This window comes from Cryptotermes secundus, unplaced genomic scaffold (genome assembly GCF_002891405.2).
Source record: "Cryptotermes secundus unplaced genomic scaffold, Csec_1.0 scaffold526, whole genome shotgun sequence".
In the NCBI taxonomy this organism is placed as follows: domain Eukaryota; kingdom Metazoa; phylum Arthropoda; class Insecta; order Blattodea; family Kalotermitidae; genus Cryptotermes; species Cryptotermes secundus.
This window is the reverse complement of record NW_019721013.1, coordinates 757,266-776,457: the sequence shown is the minus strand read 5'-3', so window position 1 is coordinate 776,457 and position 19,192 is coordinate 757,266. Positions and strand designations below refer to the sequence as shown.

Sequence of the window (19,192 nt, the reverse complement as noted above, 5' to 3'; positions counted from 1 at the left end):
GTTACATTCGTCCTAAACATCAGTAACCATTTCCTAGACCAGGAATGTCCAACTTCAAACAGGTTGTGATCGACATTTTAGTGTCAAAACTGCCAGTGATCTACTACCCCCTCCTATCTTCATACCTCGCTTTAAGCAAAAATATTGGTAGAAATAACACGACGCATGATGTTTGTTCTAAAAGCAATATACACTGAAAGTACAGACTACTTTAATACGTACTTTCCCTTCAAAATCTGAATATAATCATATTATATTACAAGTGAATTTACATGCTTTTCACATATAATTTCCTTATAGGCCTATGAGATCGACCAAAAATTGTCCTGCGATCAACCGGTTGATCGCAATCGCCGCGTTGGACATGCCTGTCCTAGACCATATGGCATTACATCACAGAAGACAAGGGACTACTAATGAAATGACTGAAGCATTACAGAAAGGAATGAAGTATTATTTCAGTCATTATGACATGAAACACTACAAGATGTAATGAATTGGGACAGTGGCAATAAAATGTTGTAGACATGGCAAACTAATCTTTCCAGAAAACAGTGCCACCTACATGCAAATCTAAAAAGAAATTACTCTCATTCTGTGAGGTAGAAATTTGTAAAGAAAAGTGTAAAGAGCACAAAGTATGATAGGCTTGGGCCATCTTACAGTCCGACAACTGGTAACAGAAATAAACCATACAAGATTTGAGGTTCCCGCAGCAGTATTATGATTACAGTCTTTTATGATGTGAAGTCATGTAGTACAGTACACTGGTACCAATGTTTTGGAAGAACAGCACAGAAGAGCAGAGCAGAAAGTACACAATGTCACATCCTAGAAGATGTAATCACAAAAATGAATCAATTTATTCGAAGGAGAAACAATCACTGTACAACTGTACCAGACAGAATTGACCTTATGGACTTAATGTCTGTATAATGTGGAAGAGATTATGACATGATTGAAGTTCTATCTCTCAACTGTTACAGAAACATACATGCAAGTACTGGAAACATGGCACAATGTGGTTTTATAATACTGCATTGCCCAAGGATATGAACCGGTGCAATGAAACTTAAAACAGACGTGAAGTTTGAGGTTCTCATGGAGGGTAATATTAAGACTATGGGGTTTCTGGGAAGTGATACTGTGTAGTTTAGTAGCTAAGTACCAATATTCTGAAGGAACTTCCTGCCTCCATCTTCACGCTGAACATGGAAGCAGCAAAGCTCCTCTGAAATGTCACTTAGCTACCAACCTGTATGGAGCCACACCCCAGAAAACTGTAAACTTCAACAGAGGTTTCCAGCTTAGGAGGGGAACATCATGAATGGAAGGGAAAATGCAAGTTTCCTCATGAAATGAGCATGTGATGCAAATAGTTTTATATAACATATGGTTATTTATAACTTCCTAAATAACAAGCAACAATTTCCTGACAGCATGCCTAGTCACATTATGAACACTTCTCAACAGGATTACATCTGGTGTTCAATACTAGCTATGTCTATTTTAACAGATAACTGAGAACGCAAAGTAGGAACTGGAGGGAAAACCTATAAAGTTGGAAACCGCTGCTGGCAGACTATTTACACATTGAGATCTGAGTTTGGGTGAACTGTGTTGTTGTTGAGAGATGCCTGTTGTTGAAGATATGAAGCAAACATCTGTCTGGCCTGGTTCAGAACCCGTGTCACATTGTGCTTACGGATCATCTTGTCAAAATGCATGGCCATTTCATTGTAGTCCATGCCATTACTCATGACGACATCCCTGTGCTGTCGGAGCACTGTCAGACACAAGAACATGAGGAATGGATTACCACCTCCAAACTCAGATGGAGGGGGCAACTGACTGCTGGAACACTGCAGTGGCTGCCGGGTGCTCGAAACTCCAGGGACAGAACTTCTTAAAGTAAGTTCTGTCAGTTCCTCACATGAGTTGGTCACAGCAGATGGAACTGCATGTGACATTTCACGGTTCACTTTTTGCCTTGACTGCCCGGTATCGGAGTTGTATTTCTCAGATGAAACACTTCCCCTGTTGGACATAGTTTGAGAATTGCACGCATCTCCTTGACGATCATCCCAGCCATCTGAACTGTCACTTGCATCATCTCCTGGCAATGATGTTGCATTGTTAGTCTGATGCTGGTCTTGAACACCAACGCCACTTCGGAGCAGTCTAATAGGTGTCACAGACTTTATGCACTGCCCTTCATTTTCGAAGATCTCCCCACCACTAACAGCGACACTATGAGCGTCATCATATTCCAAGTCTGCCTGCTCATCTGGTGTTGCTGGACACTGCAATGGGTTCTCCCAAACAAATATCTCCTCTCCAGCAGCTAAAGTGGAGCCTGGACTGGAGTGATGAACCGCCTGCTTTAGCCTTGCATTGCTTCTAATGTTCTCAGAATCAGATGGTAGTTTTGGGGTTTCATTACCATCATGCTCTTGCCAGCTCTGAGTCAGTTTCAAAGTTAGTGCTTTGGAACCTGGTTCAGGCCAGATCTCAGCCTCTTCTACGACAGTCACGTCACTGTGTACATCAGTATCTTGTGTGGGTACTATACAATCTTTCTGGACTTTCCTGTCAGCAGAACGGAAGGATTCACTGCATGGAGACTCTAATTCTTCTGAGTCTTCGAGGGTAAAGCTGTGGTGATTGAACCTTGAACCAAATACCTGGCGATCTAGGTTTTCTAATTCTAGCCGCAATTCTCGGGTCATTGATGTTGTCATGGGAAAGTACTCAGTTGAATCATCTGGAGAACTACCATCACAATATGCCCCTCTATCTTTATCATCACATGTAAAGTTTGCACAGTGTATCTCCCGCTCTTCCAGGGATGTTACTGTGGGAAAACTATCATCTCCCGAGCAAGTGCTTTCATTGCATTCATTCACTAATGCATCATCCTGCCATACATGGGAAGAATCTTTCTTTGCTGCTGTACTAGGAACTACTTTATCTGGAAGAACATGGGTTTTATTAAGGGCTGTAAAGTTCAGAAATTCATTTAAATTCTTTACCACTCGCACCTGTCTTTTCTCTGGTGTGTCATCTTTAATTCTATCTTGAGTATCACCTTTATCTACTGAAGAAAAAAGGTTCTTACCATGACTTCCAGAAAGCTTTTCTTTAAGGTCCTTTATGTACCCTCGCTTTGCCCCCCCTTTTGGAATGATGATATCACCTGTGCTACCAGAATGAACTTCACTCTTACGGGCAGTGGTTGTGATGTTGATATGGTTGTTTAAGGTTGTCTCATCTGATTCAGGCTCTGAGAGTGTTTCAAATGAGGAAACACCATGTGACTTGGATTCTTGTTGTTGCGTCATCATGTGAATGCTGGCGTCATCTAGGCTTGAGAAGGGTTTCACTTTACTTCGCTCCTTAATAGATGACGTCTCATCCAAGCTCTGATTCTGTCTGTGACGGATAACTGGACGAGAGGTGAGAAGAGAATGAAGAGACGCAGCAGAACTCTGGCGCCGTAATGCACACACCTTGGTGTATGCATTCTCTCGGGGAGTCTTCAGAACAGGAGCCTCCCCTGGTGTCAAGGAACAGAACCGCTTTTCAAATAGCTGAAGTTCCTTTTGTGGCGGCAGAGGGGGTAACGAACTCCAAAGCACTTCCAGCATCCGTAGGGCATCATCAAATGCAAATTCCCGCTTCATCTCAAGTAACAACCAGCGATAGCAGAACAGAAGATCATCAGCCTAAAGAAAGGTGAATGCCAATATAAGTCAAAGTCCAAAATATACAGCATAAAATATTTACATTTCTGCTTCTTTACATTGTAAAGTTATGTAGAACAATCTGGACATTTTGCAAAACTCCTGATATCATGTATGGACAGAAATTATTCTTAAGCTGGAGCTGAGATTCTCACAGAGGTCATTTTGAAGAGCACCATTTTCTCGGATGTAACACCATGCAGTCCGGCAGAACTCCATCGATGTTCCTCCGAAACACTGGGCCCAGATGAATGCACAGCATTACAGCTTTGAAGATAGGACTCTTCAGAAATTATTTTTGCTATTTCATCAAATATTCAGCATACATAAAATATCTTTCAAAATTACAACTGTAATCTTAACAAGTGGTATATTTTATGTCACGTAAAAATCTGCTGTTTGATCAGACACTTTTGAGACTGTCAAAGTCAAGCTGACTTTCATGTAAAGCAGGGTTAATCAGCTTACTCATTTTCAAGAAAACTGCAGTGTTTTCTTGTTCTTCCTGCAAAGTGTACAAAATGATTCCATCTCTTTGACACTGTATGAATTGTTTCAGAAACTACTGAATAAGATTCAAATGGAATTTGCATGAAGTGGTACAAGTCAAATTTAACTTTGGTTTGTATTACTCATATTTTATGGATCTTAGAGAGATAGGCTGGAATGGTATGGATAGGATTGATCTAGCTCAGGATAGAGACCAGTGGAGGGCTCTTGTCAACATAGCAATGAACCTTTGGGTTCCATAAAATGCTGGGAAATTCTTGAGCAGATTTGGCTTCTCCTCAAGAAGGGCTCAGCTCCATAAGTAAGTACAGTTAGTGCCTCATAACTTTAGCCACGCGGAAAGGTAAATGCTGTTGTGGAGCACGCGAAGCTGTACCCTTGCTGTGGTGACGTTCAGAGCTACTCCCCGAGCGAATAACATTGTCTATGGAGACCAGGAGTAAATACAAAACGTACTATACACCTGACCTCACTCCACGATGCTACATTACAAACTGGTAGTCCCCACACTGATAAAAGCTGATAAGACTGCTCCCCCAGCAGCATGAAACATGGTATGACCCCTCTACCACAGCTAGTGGGTGATTGTGGAGCAAATGGTGGAATGAAAATTGGCAGGGGAAACCGAAGTACTCTGAGAAAATCTGCCCCAGCGCCACTTTGTCCACCACAAATCCCACTTGATCAGAACCGGGATCGAACCCGGGCCACCGCAGTGGAAGCCAGCGACTAACCGCTTGAGCTATGGCGTAGCCTCAAGTAAGTATGTAAGTAAATAAGTATTACTCAAATTTAATTCTATTCTACATGAAGCTTAAATTTAACTCTGTCACTTCTCACAATGGTTGACTGAACAAGCTGTACATAAAACAGAATATATTGCCTGTTAACATTACAACCACAGTGCTTTCCACATGATGAATATTTAATAAAACACAAAAAAAAAAATAGTTTCAGCCTTGTAACCTGATCTGTACCTACAGTGTAATGGAACCAAGTACTGGCATTCACTTCTCTCTGTTGTTAAAGAAAAGATATACTTCGATATTTTGATAATTTAAGAAATTAAAAGACAGTGGAAGTTAATAAGAAAGATTAATTCCATACAGGAGTACACCTTCTACTATGAATTGTTTTGTGGGTTACTACATGATGCTCTCATCAGCAAGACTACAGAGTAGCAAAGGGTAGGGTGACAGATGAACCAAAAATAATATGCATGGCAGGAGTCATGGCCTGAGGCACTACACCAGCATTCGCTTGAAGCGAGTGTGGAAAACCATGAAAGACATCATCATTGGCTCCCAGCTAATATCTGAAGTGACTGCCTGCCAAATAGAAGTCTACAGCACTACCATCATGCCAGAACAGTCACTCAGGCCCAGTCATGGTTCAACTTCAATGCAAAATATCAGTAATACGCACATACTGGCTTCTCACTTGTCTGTTACAAAAATAAAATGTCTCACATGTCTGTGTCTTTTAATCAGTGAGTTTCCAACAGACAGAACCTTCTTCTAAGACATTCAGACCATGATTGTGTAAAGGATGCTTAATGCTTCACAAAACCCAATTGAGAACAGTCCTAGGATTACACTTTGCAGATGCTTACCTGATGACTCTTTAAGTAAGCATAAAACTCTGGGTCATAACAGAGAAGTCCTTCTGCCAAATGCTGGAATTTAAGCGTCATGACAACACCATCCAGTAGGAAGTTCGAGTGCAGACGCTTCATCAGCGCACAGAAACAGATGTACGCGTGTGCTTCATCTCCCATTGTCACCAGAAGTGGTGACGCAAGATCACTCATTCCTTGACAGTAACTTACTGTTGGGTGATTCAGTGCATATCTAAGAATGGAATATTCACAGACACAATTCAGTCACGAGATTTCAGTCTTCTGAGATGTGATGCTGTGTAGGATGGCAGATGGTTGCAAACATTTCAGAGGAGCATACTGCATACATCTTCAAAGGCAAACTTCAACCTTGAAAGCTGGGGGACTACATTCCTCTGAAACGTTGGTACCTATCTACATGACATCATATCTCACAAGGCGGTAACCTCAATACTCTCCATACCATGAAAACCTCTGATCTCATAAACTAAAGAATTAATGATCAAGCAAGTTTAGAGACTATCAGAAAAGTATATATGATCACTGCTATGCACGTGTTCTTCAAATTTGAAGGCACTGGGTTGCTAGGTTAGTACATTCAAGAGACATAAACTGACATGAACCAATATGCTTACGTTGTTAGTATATTGAAAAGGGAGGCTATATTTTGATTATCATCACTACCAGCATAGAATTCGTGGTGGCGATCTGTTCTCAGCACATCCTTGCGTACCATGCTGGTCACATATGCCAGGTCTCCTGTCACCTATTAACAATAAATTACAAGTAGATTTCATACATATGTCTGCTTTACATTTATAAGAGGGTAAGTCAATAAGTAAGTTACAAATGGATATAGATCTTGAACAAATAAGAGTACTGATTTGAAAAATGCTTTTATTTCTCAACATAATCTCCCTGTACATTGAAGCACTTGTCTCATCGTGCACAGACTTTGTGAAAACCTAACCTGTCATGCATTATGAGGTAGGCCATGCCACATGAACACGCCTGGTTCCGACAGCAGCCCAAAGAATTTTATGCTGCTGGTTTTCAGGGGCTTGTGAAACGATGGGACAAGTGCCTCAATGTACAGGGAGATTACGAGGGTCGATCAATAAGTACCTGTGTTAGGAATAAAGACACAAGTTTTTCACTTTTTTTTTTTAAATTTTTCAACGTAATCTCCTTTCAGGTCGATACACTTTTCCCAACGTTTCTGCCATTTCTTTAACCCCTCCAAAAAATACGATTTGTCAAACTCTTCAAAATACGCTTCTGTCTCGGCGATAACCTCCTCGTTTGAGCTGAATTTTTTTCCCCCGAGCCATGTTTTCATGTTGGGGAACAGAAAAAAGTCACAGGGAGCCAGGTCAGGCGAGTACGGTGGGTGTGGCAGCAATTCATAGTGCAGTTCATGCAATTTGGCTACGACAATTCCAGATGAATGTGCTGGTGCGTTATCGTGGTGAAACAGCACCTTTTTCTTAGCCAAATGGGGCCGTGTCTCCTTCAATTTCTTATCGAATCGGTCCAATAATTCACTGTAGTACTGCCCCGTGATCGTTCTTCCTTTCTGCAAAAAGTCCATGAGGATTATTCCCTTCGAATCCCAAAAAATCGTGGCCATGACCTTTCCGGCCGATGGGACCGTCTTTGCCTTCTTCGGAGCAGATTCACCCGGAAAAATCCATTGTTTTGACTGTCGCTTGGTCTCTGGCGTATAATAATGTATCCAGGTTTCATCAACGGTGACGACTCGACGCAAAAACTCCTGCGAATTTCGCTTAAAGAGGTCCAAACACTGCTTCGACATTGACAGCCGTATCCGCTTGTTGTCCACCGTGAGCAACCGCGGCACCCATCGGGCTGACACCTTTCTCATACTTAAGTTATCATGTAAAATATTGAGTGCCGTTCCGTACGACACACCTATGGCCTCTGCTACTTCGCGCACTTTAGTTCGGCGATCAGCGAGAATCATGTCATGGACCTTTTCAACGATTTCCTCGGTAACGACGTCTGCCGGGCGGCCCGGCCGCTCCTCGTCAAAAACAGATGTACGACCACGTTTAAATTCGTTGAACCAATATCTCACGGTTGTCATAGATGGTGAAGGGTCCCCATAGACGGCATCCAACTTCGCTTTTATTTCTTCGCATGTTTTTCCATCCAAAAATAAAAAGCGAATTACGGATCGATATTGCACTTTCTCCATTGTATCAAGAAAGACAAAACACGTCTGATGCAACTGGCTGCCAAATAAAAACTAACCTATGAATCAGTCTGAAATTTAGTATGGGGTCGTTTGACAGATGGCAGTACACGACGGTAAAGCCAAATTCCCTCAGCAACGCCACCTGTCTTCAAACACGGGTACTTATTGATCGACCCTCGTATGTTGAGAAATAAAAGCATTTTTCAAATCAGTACTCTTATTTGTTTAAGTTCTATATCCATTTGACTTACCTACGTATTATTATTCGCTTACTTGTAGACCATTCCAATATGAGACCAGGAACATAGACTATATAGCACCAAATGACTTGATGACAGTGAACAATGAATTTGAAATGATGATGAAGTAAACAGCTGAGGTTTAATTTTGGCTACATTCAAGCTGTGATGAGTTTATTTGGAATGACAAAAAAGTATAAAAATTTACTTAGGTTTTTCATCTCCATATTCTGAACCCTTTTGGTACAAGAAAGCACTAAAAACTGATAATTAAGATTTACATTATGGTCTTCTGAGCTATAACGCTGTGTTGCAGTCTGTTAATTAGTACCAAATTTTCAGAGGAACATACACCTTCCATCTTCAGTGTTGAAGTGATTTAAGTCCAAAGCCCCTATACAGTCCTTCCTTCTTGACACCAGAATTTTGGGAGTTGTATTTGCTTACTTCAAACCTGAAGTTGGACCGAGCATGTTGCTCTCAAATACCTGGTACCCACTTACCGGACGGCAACATGTTCCCTTAACCCAGATGACTACAACAAGAATCTTCAATTTTGTGAAAATCCAAATTTGTTTTAAAAACTTACTTGTCCATTCTGCACCATTTCTTTCCAACAATCTCTAAGGGTCTGATATTCATACGCCTTCTTTTTCATGTAATCCATTCTTTCCTTCCCAGACATGCCCTCTGGATACACATTCAGAATGTGTTTCCAAACCACTTTCCTGCAAAGCAAATCAATAATCAAATCACATGTCCAATGCTTATTGAGGTATTATATCAATATTAAACAATAACCCCCCAACGTCACCTCGCTCAGTAATCCTCTCTGAAGTAGGAGGGATAATGGTTACCACATTCATTAATCTTATGTCTCTGTGTACTATCTAGGGCATAAACATATGAAACACAGTTCTATAACAAACGGAAACCACATTTGGGAATGTATATATAAATCAAGATGAAATAAAAGGAAATGAAGAAGTGACTAGACACAGGGAAAAAATGGAAAGCAGAGCTGGAAACACAAAGCTGCAATATCATGTGTCGGATTTGCTTGATATAGGAGAGACAACATTCATATGAAGAGTACTATCTCCTGGGATGTGACACCATGCAGTCTGGTAGGGCATTTCCAAACTGTGAGACATACCTCAGACTCGGCTCTATGCCGCCACGATAGATGGCTTTCCTCAGCTCACGGGACTGTACCACCTGACCAACAGGATCCAGAAACTTGTGGAACTCTGTGTCCGTCAGTGGCGCGTGGAGTGGCTGATCAGAAATCGGAGGCTGCTGCTCCTCTATGAGGTTCAACGCTCTCTGCACCATATTGAAGGTCTTCTCAACCTGGTTCAAGATCAAGCCTGGCAGTCGGTTCTGAGGCTTGTTTTCTGGCACCTGAGTTTGCGGAACATCAGCACATCCTAACACATCCCAATCGTCCACACTCTCTTCAAATGGCTTCATATCCACTTGTAAACACAGGCAAGGCTCTGAAGCGCTGGAATTGAAATGTTCTATGCTACAAAAACATGTCTGCCAAAGAAATGTCATACACAATGAACAAACTCCTGCAACAACTTGACGGACTACAACACAAACATTATGAGGGACAATGTCCAGTGTCAGGGGTATACTTCACAGACATTTTGGAGGTTGGCCCTGTTCCCATCTTCAGGTGCTGCTTCAGCAGTAGGTCAACTCTTTGTTATACCACGAACCAATCGGATCACCTACAGGTATCTGCATTGAAAGTGTGAGAGCTAAAGGGATTGGCTTGGCATTCATAACTTAATACAGAATTTCTGTCAACAGATGATACCAAGTGTAATATACTGATAGAATAAGCTGTTTATAAAACTGTGCTACAGAGGGCCAAATGGGCATTGCCTAGGCCCTTTCTGTATTTACACGAATGTTCTTAAAATAAAAAAATTAGAGGAAAGAAAAGGCTTTCACATGATCTGTTTGTACAGTCATGTCAACGTAATCTTAGTGCATTTACCTCCAACCAGCCTTGGCAGTCAATGGGTTAAGCACAAAAACAATTTCAATTTTACCATCATAATGAAAAGAATGGCAAACAAATTGCAATATTGAGGTACCTGCTCTGATGGCTTCAGATGCTCCTTACATTAACAGAAGTCAATCGTTCAAAGTAATGTAACGATTTACACAGCAAGACGGAGTTACTGAGTACAGTAGCTGAAATTTGTTACCTAAGGAATGCTGCATCCAAGTCCCAGTCTGATAACAAAGATAAGTATGTCTCCTGCCCATAGTCATCAAATGCTCTGTAGCAAACAGTGAATTCCCTGGAATAGAGATCAGCACAATCAAAACAAAACCAGTTACAACTGCATGCAAATGGTAATTGTAACGTTTTTTGTACATTTATAACGTTGTTTAGGTTCCTGTTAACAATTCACACTGTTCAAAACATCAAACTCCACTGGCAAGCTCATTGCAGTGGGTGAAGAGCATATAGTACATTGCTTAAGTATAAATTCAATTCAATTCAATTCAATACAGACACACACAGGGACAGAAGGGAAACTCAAGAGAGGGTGAATAGGAACAGAAATAAATCAGAGAAAATTTAAAGATAAATTAATACCGTATTTACGCACGTATAGGCCGCACATTTTTTGCCAAAAATTCAAGAGGAAAACTGGGGTGCGGCTTATGTTCGAAATATTCGAAATCACACTTCATTTAAAAAAAATTATATTCATAATTAGTAATACAGGGTGTAATACTCCTGAAATAACATTCCAAGAAAATTATTTTTTCTATAATTTGTCTGAAAATTGTGCTGCGGCCTAGACACGCACGCGGCCTATACATGCGCAAATACGGTAAATTATGTAACAGGTTGGTATTGGTAAGTTTCCAGGGTGAATGATGACAGAATCTTACAGAAGATATTGACATGACAGATAAAGGAAGAGGCAGACCAGGATCAAAGCTGCAAAGAACAGGCTAGGAAAGATGTCACATAGAGGGAAGACACAGATGGAATCGGCTGACTAGACAACTAACACAAAGTAGTAACGTCAAGGAAAGAGCGTGATAACAGTTAAGAGCTAATCTATATTAAAAGAATGTGTGAAACAAACCCTCTGATATCGAACGCCTTGGCCAGGATACTCTGGAGCACTTCAAAAGATGTGATCTGCGGATCCACACTGAACTTCCTGTACTCTGGCTGCAGGACACCTTCACATTTCTGAAAGGAAAGTCTCAATATTGATATACAGCACGTAACATGTTGCATCTGAACCAGCTCACAGAATCCTGAGCTACAAGTGTTCAACTTATATACATATTTCACTGAACAGGCTGGTCTAGTAGTAAAGCTCTAGGCTTGTATTTAGGTGGTGTTCAGTTTGAACCTCAGCTGGCACATAACTGAAGTTTTCTCTGGTTTTCATTAGCCACTCCAAGGAAATTACAGGGCAGTGCCTTGTTTAAACTGCAACCACTTCCTTCCAAATACATTCAAATTCATCATTCACCTACCACCTTCCCATTCAACACTGAGAGCCTTAACAACAAACATCTTGTTGAGAGCAAGTGTTTCAGTAACACATTCAGAATACAGCAGGACTTCCATTTATCATAACATGGTTCTTAATGCAGTATGGACAGCTTCTAGATGTATGTCTGTTTTCAAAATGTATGGGCTAACATACAAAATATTACACCAACTAAGTTTAATGACACATTAGCCAGCCATGTGTCACCTGACACTATCTGCCAGTTAAAATTTCAGTCCAATCAATCTTCAACTTGAAGATGGAGGCAGCATGTTCCTGGTTTGAATACCATCTAAAGCATCTCTGAGGTTGCAGTCATTATCGGCCAGCGAGACCAACTGTCAAGTCACCATTACAGAGTTAAGAGATTCTACCTGCCACATCACACCCTCAACGGTGTTCAAGAGAGACAATATCCAGCTACAAGACTATACGGTGTTGAACTCAGGAGACCACACTCAAAGCTTTCTATCGCCACACCAGAAGCTTCACACCTCTTGTGGGATGTTACACTGTCTAGTCTGTTTCAGAGGAATCTGCTGCCTCCATCCTCAGGACAGAATGGATACAGAGAGATGGGCCACCAGGAGGTCCCAGAAGACTGCACACTTAAGCAAACAGCATATCTCACCAAGCAATACTGTACTGCTCCAGCTTCTCAACATTAACAGAACTACGAACAAAAAAATTAGCTTCAACTGCTTATAGCCGACTGCCTTGAAGGAAATGTGATATTTTGCTGACAATGACACCAATGATAACAAAGTGCCGAAGTGGCACTCCAACTTCTCTTTATCCTTGTTCTGCACAACTTGTTGCCACTGAACTAAATGCCAACTACACAGCACAATTTGTTTGCTTCAAAACTCTGTGTTTAGTTGACAATTTGCTACCTCATTGCTCAGCAAGAAAACATGCAACAAGAATCATTATTATACAAAAGTATTCATGTCAGATTTTAGGTCATCTTCAGTGTGAGAATTGTGACTGTAGCCTGATGTGATGCTGTGTTGTACAGTAGATCGACCTCTGATGATGCACTACACACAGTATTCCAGCCAGAAGTGTATGCCCATTACAGAGTGTGAAGCAGAGAACATGATTAGTGGTCACATGAACAGAAACATCAATATTCTACCAGTCAGGCTGCAATTAAAGCAACTGACAATTACCATATCAGGGGCCTATATTCTGGAATATATTGCCATGTAGCACACTGACAGTCAACAAACGTTTTGGAGGAATCTGATTCTTCCATCTTCAGGGTAGAACTCTTCAACCGTGAAGGAGGAAGTATGTAGCATAAACATCAGAAACATCAGTATCTATCTACCAGACTGCACAGTATCACATCCCCAAATACTGCAGTTTTAACCCTTTGAACCTGAAATTTATCTTAACAATATTTAAAAATGAAACACTCCACTTACAGGAAACACACCTCAAATTAGGACATCATCACTTCCTTCCACACCCATTTCAATTCACTGTTCATTAAAACGTCTTTCCATTTGATGCTATATAGCCTCAAATACAGGCAGCATTGTTAACAAAAAACCTTATAATAAATGAACGGGCAACTTTGTGCTGTTCTTGTCCTACTTTTTAGCCTGAAAGTCAACCTCTTTATCGTCCTTGTGATGAGATAACTGTTTCCACAATACATGCCTCTCAAGGAATGGTAAGTAAAGGGTAACTGACCCACTTTAAGCATTGGCCCATTTGTAAAAGTGTAGCTCCTGCTTTTCTTAATCTGCAGCACTGGATGGTCAAGTGTTGTCAGTGTTATGCCCCACTCTATACCCCCTGGGAAGAAGCCCAGCGTACCCACTGTGTGGGTCAAGAGCTGGTCTGCAAGCACTGGTGAACAGAACAATCTTTGCTTCTACCAGGAATCACATCTCGATCCTCTGATTGTGCAACATATAGCCTATTCACTAAAGAGACTTAGCTATGAGGATCATGATAACAAAAATAAGTATCCATTACCAAAAGCCAAACAATTAAAAATGTCATTTTATCCATGACCCTTAAAAAAAGACATGAAAGTAGTAAGATCTATTTCACATGTCATGTTCTCACAGAGGTGACTATGAACAGTACTGTACTCTGGTGATACCGCGTAGTCTGGTAACTTCTACTGTCTATCTGGTATGACACCCCAGAAGATAGTATTCTTCAAGTAATACTTAATTTGGAAGTGTAACATTTTTAGATTTATAGGTCAGTTCCGTCATTCTGAAGTTCAGATTGAAGCTGTGTGCTATCCAACATGATCTGACTGACCGTAAGTTCCGCATAACGCAACACGATGCACCCGGAGGACTGGGGCATTCTTAAGATGTTTATAACCAGTAGAACCTACTCAGCATTAAATTAAGTATGATATCATTATTTACTTATGATTTACTGTCAGTGTTGACTGGTAGGATGGTTAGAGACTAACAAATTGGAAAGAACACAGAAGGCAGCAGTCACGGCCCAATTTGAGGTACTATCCCAGCATCTGATTGGAAACACTATGGAGAACCACAAAGAACCTTTGTACGGATAGCTGGTCTCTGGGCAGAGATTTTAACCTTGGACCTCCAGAATATGATGCACAAGTGATACCCACTCACAACATTCTGTGATGTCCATTCATGTGTCACACTTGAGAGCGCAGGAAGTGAGTGTGGCCTGTTTCATGGCACTATCCTGGCACCTGCGCAGAGCAACTGAAAACAACTCAATATAATAAGACGCTGCAGCTGAGACTGAGTTGGATCAATGCTGAATACAATCTGGATATACTGGGAAAATCTGCTCGGTATGTAATTGCCGAAGCAAGTGGTTTAAGTCATTTTGTGTTGGGGAAATCCCCATTCCATCTCCTTCCATGCCATGTAAATACCTGTAGTTTCACAAGCCCTTTATGTTGAAACAGTACACAACTGTTTCATTTCATTCTATTAACAACTTTTCAGAATCAAAAATAGGAAAATATTTATAGTTCTGAATTATCTTTACAGACATTTTAAACTTTCAATGGTATGATAATGTGTGGCTGGGACAAGTGAATGTCTACTGACACATCTCCCCCATAGACTCCTCCTAGTCCCATAAATTCCACTTCATATCTCTCTCCAGTAAAACCAAGCATTTGAGATTCAGCCTTTTAATTTTCTGTTAATCTCCTATGTTACAACATGCCAAAATTTACAGGAATACACACACACACACATATATATATATATATACAGAGTGTCCCAGGAGGAATGTGCCAAACTTCGGGAGGGTGTTCCTTATGTTAAAGTATGCCGATATAACCCAAAACACCTATGTCCAAAGTTGAACGGTTACGGAGATAATGGCCAGAGAAGTGTCAAACTTTGACCGGGGTTACACACTTGTTGATTACAAAATAGATATTAAAACTGGCAGGAATATGTGGATTCTGTAACGTTAATAATGTACGTAACATCAAACTAACTTGTGAGTGACATGAAGCCATAAAATTGAAGTACAAAAAACTCGCATGCCATCTCAAAGTTGTCGTTAAGAGTTCCAAGCACTGTACATGACACATGAATGGTAAGCGATGACGTAACGTGCTGACTGCGCGTTCTGATAAAGCCAACTCCATAAGCACGGATAGGATGAATCACGGCAGTCAAGGACAAACAGAGATAATTCCTCTCAGCTGATAGGTATAATCCGTGGACCCGCTAGAAGACCACACTTTTCTCGGGCCATTATCTCCGTAACCGTTCAACTTTGGACATAGGTGTTTTGGGTTATATCGGCATACTTTAACATAAGGAACACCCTCCCGAAGTTTGGCACATTCCTCCTGGGACACCCTGTATATATATATATATCTGAGAGAACCCACGACTATCCCAATGGCCATCATTATTCTAAGCACAATCTAAAAATCATTCAGAAAAACATTTTTACAAGTATACGTGCATATGTATGTGTACATGTTCACGTAACTGAAAACTTTACCTCATTACTTATTTCAGAAAAGTGAAAAGTTGCAACATAAATTGTAATGAAGTAGCTAACAGCTGACCTTTGAAATTAGTGTAACAATTTAATACTGGATTACTCTCAGAGCGGAGTTATATTTAGTGGCGAGGAGGAAGACTCCCTACATCACTGTCAAGGTTTGAAACCTCCTTGCAGAGACAAGACCAATCACATAATTTGTCAAAACTGTTCCTATGAAACAGCTGACATCAAGCATGGGGAGGATCAAGCCAAAACACAATAAATCAACTAACAATTCTTTGTTTCTTTCACTTGCACATAAATAACTAATAAACTTTAAATCTCTAAGTTACATAAGTACTGTACATCTCTGACCTTCTTCGCTCTAAAGCAGCCCAAAAAAAACCTCAGCAAAGAAAGGATGAATACCTCTATACCTAAAATTCCATAATGATACAGTCCACATTTGTATTAAATCACACTGTGCCCCATGTAGTGGATTACTGTTTTAAGACATGCTCGCTTCAACTGCTGTTCCTTTTTCATGACCCACCACGCAGAAGAAATATAGTCCTCTCCCTCAGAAAAAGTGGATTTCTTCTTTCATGTTTACTCCCACAGAACTCTGACCCACCTATTCTTGCATCAATTGCCAGTTTCATTTGTTACAAGTTTCTCTTTAAATGCAAGTAAGAATAACACACCTCTGCTGGCTGCTCAGCTGATGAAGCAAGGCAAGTATATGCTTTTCTCTTTGCCTTTGAAAGTCTTTCCAAACCAAACTAATCTGGAATAAGTCTCTCTCCTTTAGCAGGCATATTTTCCTGAACAACATATGACTTATTATGCTTACTTCTTGTTCTTACTGTTTTTCTTCTACCCTTCCAGTTTGTATCAAAAAGCACTGACAACTTTGTAACATACACAAAGGAATGTACATTTTTGTGCTGCCTAGGTGTTATCGCTGTGATGAGAAATAAATAAATAAATATAGTGACTGTCTTCCGTGATATGCCATGTAGCAGAGCTGATATCTACTTCATGCTGGTTTCTTGCTTGGCTAATTGAATGTCACAGTTCATTAGTAAAAAATAATGATACAATATTCAACTGTTAGGGTGCATTATTTATAATCCCAAATAAGAGTGTAATGTTACATCATCATACAGCATTTGCTGGCTGACACTACCAACATATCTGAATTTTTAAAAGGGGCTTTCCTTTACCATCACATGTCATTAGCAAAAAAAAATATTAACAGTATAAAAAATGGAATTTAAATTTAATGTATACAGAAGTAAATGTCAGGTAGTCAGAAACGTTAGCCTTCGTGCAAGTACCGATAACTTCCTACGCTAACTACAAGCTAGTTCAATCTTAGACAATATGTTACGCAAACCATATTATTCAAACACTTCGCGTGTACAATACTTGAATAGTACCTTGACTTTCACTCTGACTGCTTCACGACCGTAGCCAAATACTCCTGCCATTATATTCTGCATTTAATTTTAAGTTCGCTCTTACAAATACATTTCAAAAACTAAAAGAGGCAAACATTAATACACTGACTCTAAATTATTATCATGTGCTTTCCGTGGAAATAATATCAGATTTTTATTGCTTCGTGACAACTGTTCAACAGTCTCACATTAGTTGCTTATAGTTGTCGACCTACAGGTCCTGTAGATATCGACGAGAATGCAGCGAGGGATCGACCCATCGCAGTAGCTCCGACCCATCGTGCAAAATATCACTGCTGGTGCGAAGCAAGCCGTGGTGGAATTCCTTCATTGCGTTGTAACATTCAGCTCACATAATAGCTTCGTATTTTTGATTGAATCTCTTGGCGATGTACCTATTATTTGTCATTCGGTGTGAAGTTAAGTTACTGTACGATGAAAATAAGATCCTTAAAATCTGCATCCGATTTAATGACCGAAATCGTGACTTTTAAAAATCCCTTGCCAACTTTGACGAGTATTTTTGGCCCTGTCATCATGGTCATATTTTCAATTTTAGCTCCAAGTTCCTCTACTACCTCCATGGACCATAGTTCTTGGGGAAACTTGTCAAGAAATTCCCCGCGTGTTATGAAATACGACGTTCCAATACCTTGTTCAAAAACGGCCACCACTGCTGGATGTTGTCATGAGGAACGCGCATCTAATTCATTTCCCCTTACTTACTTACTTACTTACTTACTTACTCATGGAGCTGAGCCCTTCTGGAGGAGCCGCCAATTCTACAGCTACTCAAGAATTTCCCAGCATTTTATGGAACCCGAAGGTTCATTACCATGTTCACAAGAGCCCTCCACTGGTCCCTATCCTGAGCCAGATCTATCCAATCAATACCATCCCATCCTATCTCTGTAAGATCCATTCTAATATTGTCCACCCACTTACGCCTTGGTCTTCCTTGTGGTCTCTTTCCTTCTGGCTTTCCCACCAATATCCTACACGCATTCCTCGGCTCCCCCATTCGTGCTGCATGACCTGCCCACCTCATCCTCCTTGACTTGATAATTCTAATCATATTTGGAGAAGAGTACAAGTTATGAAGCTCATTTCCCCCACAAACATTATTTCTCTGATGTCCATTTTAATATTATCTATGCCTTGGTCTTTCAAATGGTTTCTTCATTTCACGTTTTCCTACTCAAATTTTCTGTACATTTCAAGTTTCCTCGAAGAGTAATATTGTTCCGCTTTCGTGTCTTCCTCGCTTTGGTCAGCTCCGATTGTTCGACGAATAGTATAAAGTATCAGAATTAGTATCCCATTGTCTGATTCTTTTATGTTCTCGTGCGGCTTCCTCTCTCTTAGGTCCTGATACTCTCCCCAGCACTTGTTCCCGGACATTCCCATGGCAGTGGCTATGAAGAGTGCGATCTTTTGGGTTATAACGCTGTGCAATTCATTGCTCGACGTTTCGGAGAAACATGTCGTATTCATATTAAGGGTGAAAGAGACTACTTGCTGTTGTTGGTTTCTCGCTTATCTTACTCTTCGACCTTGAAAGATGGTGGCAATATATTCCTCCGAAACAAGGCTATGCGCCTTTCCAGCCTACGCCTTTTTATTGTCTTCAAATGTATCGTCTGGAATTCTCCTCCAGAGGCTGAGGAAATCGCGATTAGTAATTCCGACAGTGGGGCTCCAAAATGCGAATGAGATGCATTAACTGTTAGATCAACTTCCTGCTTCTAAGTGCATTCAACAACAAAAACAACAAACAAACAATTTTTCAGAGAACGTCGGTGTGTAATTGTCAGCAATTCTCCTGTTTTGGAGGCCCTGATTTCGACTCTTCGCTCGAAAATTTTGTGTCTAAATTTCGTA

At 40.6% G+C, this 19,192-nt stretch overlaps 1 protein-coding gene across 1 annotated transcript; it reads right to left on the bottom strand.

Moving 5' to 3' along the window:
* Nucleotides 1-433: 433 nt before the first annotated feature.
* LOC111875257 lies at nt 434-17,516 on the bottom strand. Its single transcript, XM_023871334.2, has 8 exons — nt 17,291-17,516; nt 11,454-11,563; nt 10,554-10,649; nt 9,485-9,835; nt 8,918-9,056; nt 6,507-6,637; nt 5,866-6,103; nt 434-3,725 (listed from the first exon to the last, which is right to left on the bottom strand). The coding sequence occupies exons 1-8, from the start codon at nt 17,351-17,353 to the stop codon at nt 1,587-1,589; spliced, it is 3,267 nt and encodes a 1,088-aa protein (XP_023727102.1). The 5' UTR covers nt 17,354-17,516; the 3' UTR covers nt 434-1,586.
* Between the last annotated feature and the right edge of the window lie 1,676 nt (nt 17,517-19,192).

What these genes read in the sequence shown, in the direction of transcription:
- LOC111875257 (XM_023871334.2), bottom strand. Translation starts at nt 17,353, where the DNA reads ATGCAGAATATAATGGCAGGAGTATTTGGCTACGGTCGTGAAGCAGTC. An exon ending in CAGTCAGAGTGAAAGTCAAG is followed by an intron (nt 11,564 to 17,290) that starts GTACTATTCAAG and finishes CTTTCCTTTCAG; the next exon opens with AAATGTGAAGGTGTCCTGCA. An exon ending in CTTACTTAAAGAGTCATCAG is followed by an intron (nt 3,726 to 5,865) that starts GTAAGCATCTGC and finishes ACCTTTCTTTAG; the next exon opens with GCTGATGATCTTCTGTTCTG.